General features: G+C 64.5%; 1 protein-coding gene across 1 annotated transcript; it reads left to right on the top strand.

Annotated features, from left to right (window-relative positions):
* The first annotated feature begins 1,410 nt into the window (after positions 1-1,410).
* CHLRE_06g278281v5 (uncharacterized protein) lies at positions 1,411-2,286 on the top strand. The gene has a single exon (XM_043063196.1). The coding sequence runs from the start codon at positions 1,427-1,429 to the stop codon at positions 1,832-1,834; it is 408 nt and encodes a 135-aa protein (XP_042923899.1). The 5' UTR covers positions 1,411-1,426; the 3' UTR covers positions 1,835-2,286.
* The last annotated feature ends 3,895 nt before the right edge of the window (positions 2,287-6,181 follow it).

Below are 6,181 nucleotides of genomic sequence, written 5' to 3'. Positions count from 1 at the left end.
CGCGCGGTGGTGGTGGTTCTTGCGGTTAGGCTGTGGTGTAGGTTGGTGCTTGGGTTAGGTCTGGCGGTGTTTTTTTTGCTACCCCTCCCGGGGGGCGGGGGGGCCAGCCTCCTGCTCTGTCTGCCGGGTCGGGGTGGGGTGGGGTGGGATGGATGGGGGTGGTTGGTGGCGGTTTTCGAGGTGTTTGTTTTCTGTTTTTCTTCTCTTTTCTTCTCTTCTTGCCCTGTCAGGGTTCTGGTCTCGGGGACCAGGCTGCTTTCAGGCAGCAGGGGGGCAGCGCGTCTGCCCCTGTTCAACCTTGTAAGGATGATTCCTCAAAAAAAAAAAGCTTATGCGCAGGCGAGGACGTGGCTGCAGCAGCTGTGGGCCTGCGTTGCGCCCCAGGCAGCGGCGCCGCCAGTGACGGACGCGGGCTTCATGCTGGGGGACCGCATGGGTATGTGGGCCTCAGGCCCGCGGGGGGCGGGCGCGCTGCTGTGGAGCACTTTGCGGGCCACCTTCTTGTACGCCGTCTGGTGTGCGTACTGGTCCCGCGAGCCTGCTAAGCAGACGTCGGAGCATGTGGTTCGGGAGGTGGTCAGCGAGCTGCGCAGGGTGATGCAGCTGCGTTTCACTGCCGCCACGCTAACCCCTGAAACCCTGTCGGCTCTGCCCACACAGCTTCTCACCGCGCAGCTCAAGGCGGCTAAGCTGGAGCACTTTGTTGCCATCTGGACGGCGGGTGGCGCGCTTTGTGAAGTGGAGGAGGTTCAGGGTGGGTCACCGAAGTTGAACTTGCGGCTGACGCTTGCATCACCTGTGCAGGCCCCCTAGGTTTCCTTTTGGGTGGCGTTTCTTTCCAAGCGCTGGCGTGGTGTACTATCGTCATCAGCTTATCTGGCGCCCATGTGTTTTAGCTCTGGCTGGCGTCGCAGCGCCTGGGCGGCTGTGGGACTTCCTGCACAGCGCGTCTTGCAGCGGGCTGGAGCCCACTTAGTCAGCGCCACATCTGGCCCATTTAGTCTTCTGCTTGTGTCTCCTCTGCCGGTTCTCCTGGGGTGTTGCTTAAGCAACCGACTTGTGGGGGTGGGGTGGGTTTGGGCGGGGCGAGTGCGTAGCGCTGGTGTTTCGTTTTCTGGCGCGCGGTGGTGGTGGTTCTTGCGGTTAGGCTGTGGTGTAGGTTGGTGCTTGGGTTAGGTCTGGCGGTGTTTTTGTGCAACCCCTCCCGGGGGGCGGGGGGGCCAGCCTCCTGCTCTGTCTGCCGGGTCGGGGTGGGGTGGGGTGGGGTGGGATGGATGGGGGTGGTTGGTGGCGGTTTCGAGGTGTTTGCTTTCTGTTTTCTTCTCTTTTCTTCTCTTCTTGCCCTGTCAGGGTTCTGGTCTCGGGGACCAGGCTGTCTTCAGGCAGCAGGGGGGCAGCGCGTCTGCCCCTGTTCAACCTTGTAAGGATGATCCCTCAAAAAAAAAAAAAAGCCCAGCCTGCAGACACGCCCCTGCCTTCCGACGTGACGGAGCAGCTGGATGACGCCGCGCAGCAGGTGCAGACGGCCTACATGGACTACGTGCTCCTAGACGCCCGCACCCTGCGGTCCGCTAAGCGTGGGCCGGCGGACCCCGGCGGGGCCATCGGGCCCAGCCGCCGGCAACGCCAGCACCGCAGCCGCAGTACCTCCAGCCTCATGAGCCTGGGCAGCGCTCCATTGCGCCCCGGCGGCGCCAGCTCAGGCGCCGCTAGCATGAGCACCAGCAGCGGCGGCGCGCCCCCCAGCCAGGGTGGCGGCCGCCGCCACAAACGCCACAGCAGCAACACCAAACGCAACCGCCACGGCGCTGCCGTGGCCGGCGGGGGCTCGTAATGCGGCCACCAGTGGGAGCGGCGAACCTTCGGCTGCTGACAGTGAATGTCAACGGCCTGGGCTCGCCGCTCAAGGCGCGGGCGCTGGTCTCGCACCTGCAGCAAGTTGGGGCGGATGTGGCGATGGTGCAGGAGACCCACGCTACTGACACGACGGCGCTGGAGTCTTGCCTTCGTGCCGCGCAGGGGGCGTGCCTTCCGTGGCGCCACTGCCTCGCTGCCAGCCCGGCAGCGTCGCCCCACTCCTGTGGGGCGGCTATCCTGGCGCGGAGTCGGCTGTCCCTTCCCGGCTGCGTACTGCAGCCGCCGTCAACGGATGCGGCGGGCCGTGTGGTATGTTGGGATTGGGACGTGGGTCACTTGCGCCTGCGCTTCATGTGTGTGTATGCGCCCACGGCCGTGGCGGACAAGCCTGCTTTCTTTGCCGGGCTGCATCCCCACCTGGCCACGGACAGGGTGCTTTTTTTTTGAGGAATCATCCTTACAAGGTTGAACAGGGGCAGACGCGCTGCCCCCCTGCTGCCTGAAAGCAGCCTGGTCCCCGAGACCAGAACCCTGACAGGGCAAGAAGAGAAGAAAAGAGAAGAAAAACAGAAAACAAACACCTCGAAAACCGCCACCAACCACCCCCATCCATCCCACCCCACCCCACCCCGACCCGGCAGACAGAGCAGGAGGCTGGCCCCCCCGCCCCCCGGGAGGGGTAGCAAAAAAAACACCGCCAGACCTAACCCAAGCACCAACCTACACCACAGCCTAACCGCAAGAACCACCACCACCGCGCGCCAGAAAACGAAACACCAGCGCTACGCACTCGCCCCGCCCAAACCCACCCCACCCCCACAAGTCGGTTGCTTAAGCAACACCCCAGGAGAACCGGCAGAGGAGACACAAGCAGAGAACTAAACGGGCCAGATGTGGCGCTGACTAATATAAGCGGGCTCCAGCCCGCTGCAAGACGCGCTGTGCAGGAAGTCCCACAGCCGCCCAGGCGCTGCGACGCCAGCCAGAGCTAAAACACATGGGCGCCAGATAAGCTGATGTCGATAAACACCACGCCAGCGCCTGGAAAGAACCGCCGCCCAAAAGGAAACCTAGGGGGCCTGCACAGGTGATGCAAGCGTCAGCCGCAAGTTCAACTTCGGTGACCCACCCTGAACCTCCTCCACTTCACAAAGCGCGCCACCCGCCGACCAGATGGCAACAAAGTGCTCCAGCTTAGCCGCCTTGAGCTGAGCGGTGAGAAGCTGAGTGGGCAGAGCCGACAGGGTTTCAGGGGTTAGCGTGGCGGCAGTGAAACGCAGCTGCATCACCCTGCGCAGCTCGCTGACCACCTCCCGAACCACATGCTCCGACGTCTGCTTAGCAGGCTCGCGGGACCAGTACGCACACCAGACGGCGTACAAGAAGGTGGCCCGCAAAGTGCTCCACAGCAGCGCGCCCGCCCCCCGCGGGCCTGAGGCCCACATACCCATGCGGTCCCCCAGCATGAAGCCCGCGTCCGTCACTGGCGGCGCCGCTGCCTGGGGCGCAACGCAGGCCCACAGCTGCTGCAGCCACGTCCTCGCCTGCGCATAAGCTGGACACTCCAGGAAGATGTGCGTCAGGCTGGCCCACGCCCTCGGGCCAGGTGGCCCGCAGGCGGGGTGAGGACAGTGCGCCCCCAACCCCCCGCACCCCGTGGTCACCCGTGGACGAATTCCCTTGCCCGCCCTGTACAGCCCGCAAGGCAGGTAAGCATGTTGTAGCCGGTACACCAGCACCTTTGCCCCCCGACTAGCGTGACTGTCCCACAGCCTCCGCCACGTACCCCGCAGAAGGGACGCATCCGGGGGCGGCATGCGAGGGTCGCCCTCCACCGCCGCCGCTGCTGCCGCCGCCGCCGTGGCAGGCCCCGTGCTAGGTCCCGCCCCGCCCGCCGCCTGCTCCTGCAGCCGCGCGGAACGCCGCGGCCCCTCACCCGAGTGCTGGAACGGGGACGCATACGACTGCAGTTCTCTCGCCGGCGTGTTCTGCAGCCCGGCTGCCGCAGAGGTGCGGTGGAGCCAGGGGTCCAGAGCCACCGGGTTATTGTTGAAGTGCTGCGCCGCCGTGGTTGTCAGCTGCGCCGCTGCACGCTGCCACTCCGCCTCCCGCTCCGCCAGCCGCGACTGTGCCGCCGGCTGGGTCCCCGAACCCCCCGCCTGCTGTGCTGGCGCCGGGCACGGCATGGCTGCGGGGCGGGCCGGAGCCGGAGGTGCGGCCGGGTTAGCCGCGGTGATGGCCCGCCGCACGTCCCGCACCGTGTAGTCCGCCAAGCTGACACCCGCAATCCGGCAGTGCTCCGGGTGCACCACCACCCCAGCCTCCGGCGCCAGGAAGTACGGCGCCCGAGGCCACGCCCCCGCCCGTTCCCCTGGTGATGCTGCATCGTACGCCGCCCGCTCTTCAAAGGTCCACAGGTGCCGCGGCTTGCGATGCTGCAGCACACAGGCAGGCTGCCACGCCCCATCCACCGCCGGGGGCAGCACGCCAGGCCCAGGCTCCAAGAGCCGCCCCGTGTAGTGGACGTAGGACACAGCCCTGTGCTGAACGACTTTACTTTACTTTACTTTACTTTACTCTCTTCTCTTGCTATTCTTGCATCCTCCTTTCCTTCTGCACAGCTTTGAAACAGTCGACGTCATTTCTCGCGCGCTGTTTGACTTGCTTCCTTTTGTTTTAGGCTTCTTAAGGCCTACGAACCACTGTGAAGCAGTTTGCATTTGTGGGCGTCCTCGTTTTTCGTCAGTCCACTTTGCAGCTGTAGCGCGACACTCCCTCTCCAGCGCCCTTCAGCCTTTGCCGGCTTGTGCTTTGGAACTCGACACTGCTATGGAATAGGATTCTGGCGGTTCAGGAGCGTCACCGTGGAGTTGGCGACATTTCGCTTGTCGGCATTTTAACATCTCGGGGAGCACCAAACTTCACCAGTTTGGAGCCGGCGGCGTATCAACCTCTGTGGTTGGTCATTTGCATCCGCGCGTGCAGCAGGGTGCTTTGGGTGTGGCGGTCGGGGGAGCCCTGCAGCACTTGGNTGTTTCACCCCCATCCAACCCACCCCATCTCACCCCGACCCGGCAGACAGAGCAGGAGGCTGGCCCCCCCGCCCCCCAGGAGGGGTTGCATAAAAACACCGCCAGACCTAACCCAAGCACCAACCTACACCACAGCCTAACCGCAAGAAACACCACCACTGCGCGCCAGAAAAGAAAACACCAGCGCTACGCAGTCGCCCCGCCCAAACCCACCCCACCCCCACAAGTCGGTTGCTTAAGCAACACCCCAGGAGAACCGGCAGAGGAGACACAAGCAGAAAACTAAACGGGCCAGATGTGGCGCTGACTAAGCGGGCTCCAGCCCGCTGCAAGACGCGCTGTGCAGGAAGGCCCACAGCCGCCCAGGTGCTGCGACGCCAGCCAGAGCTATAACACATGGGGCGCCAGATAAGCTGATGACGATAATACGCCACGCCAGCGCCTGGAAAGAAACGCCGCCCAAAAGGAAACCTAGGGGGCCTGCACAGGTGATGCAAGCATCAGCCGCAAGTTCAACTTCGGTGACCCACCCTGAACCTCCTCCACTTCACAAAGCGCGCCACCCGCCGTCCAGATGGCAACAAAGTGCTCCAGCCGAGAGTCTTTGAAGAGCGGGCGGCGTACGATGCAGCATCACCAGGGGAACGGGCGGGGGCGTGGCCTCGGGCGCCGTACTTCCTGGCGCCGGAGGCTGGGGTGGTGGTGCACCCGGAGCTCTGCCAAATTGCGGGTGTCAGCTTGGCGGACTACACGGTGCAGGACGTGCGGCGGGCCATCACCGCGGCCAACCCGTTCAACCTGTAAGGATGATTCCTCAAAAAATAAACCCGGCCGCCCCTCTGGCTCCGGCCCGCCCCGCAGCCATGCCGTGCCCGGCGCCAGCACAGCAGGCGGGGGGTTCGGGGACCCAGCCGGCGGCACAGTCGCGGCTGGCGGAGCGGGAGGCGGAGTGGCAGCGTGCAGCGGCGCAGCTGACCACCACGGCGGCGCAGCATTTCCACAATAACCCGGTGGCACGGCCACGGAAGACGCCCGTCATGCGCACTCCCACACACCCAACTGCCCACTCCCGCCGCGTCACGAAACACGCTGCCCAAAAGGCCCGCATTGCAGAAAACACGCGCACAACACCCGACGACCTGCTCACCGGTGATAAAGCCGCAATCAGCACGGCTATGCGCCTCACAAATGGAGACGAAAGCCTGGCCGTTGGCACACGTGGGTACAAAACGGCACGTTCAGTGTTCACGGCCCTGGCAAAAGACATGAGCAGGCACAACCACCTCTGCAAG

This window comes from Chlamydomonas reinhardtii, chromosome 6, assembly GCF_000002595.2.
Source record: "Chlamydomonas reinhardtii strain CC-503 cw92 mt+ chromosome 6, whole genome shotgun sequence".
NCBI classification, from domain to species: domain Eukaryota; kingdom Viridiplantae; phylum Chlorophyta; class Chlorophyceae; order Chlamydomonadales; family Chlamydomonadaceae; genus Chlamydomonas; species Chlamydomonas reinhardtii.
Note: the sequence above shows the minus strand (reverse complement) of the source record. Positions and strands in the feature narration are given on the sequence as shown.

What these genes read in the sequence shown, in the direction of transcription:
- CHLRE_06g278281v5 (XM_043063196.1), top strand. Translation starts at nt 1,427, where the DNA reads ATGATCCCTCAAAAAAAAAAAAAAGCCCAGCCTGCAGACACGCCCCTG.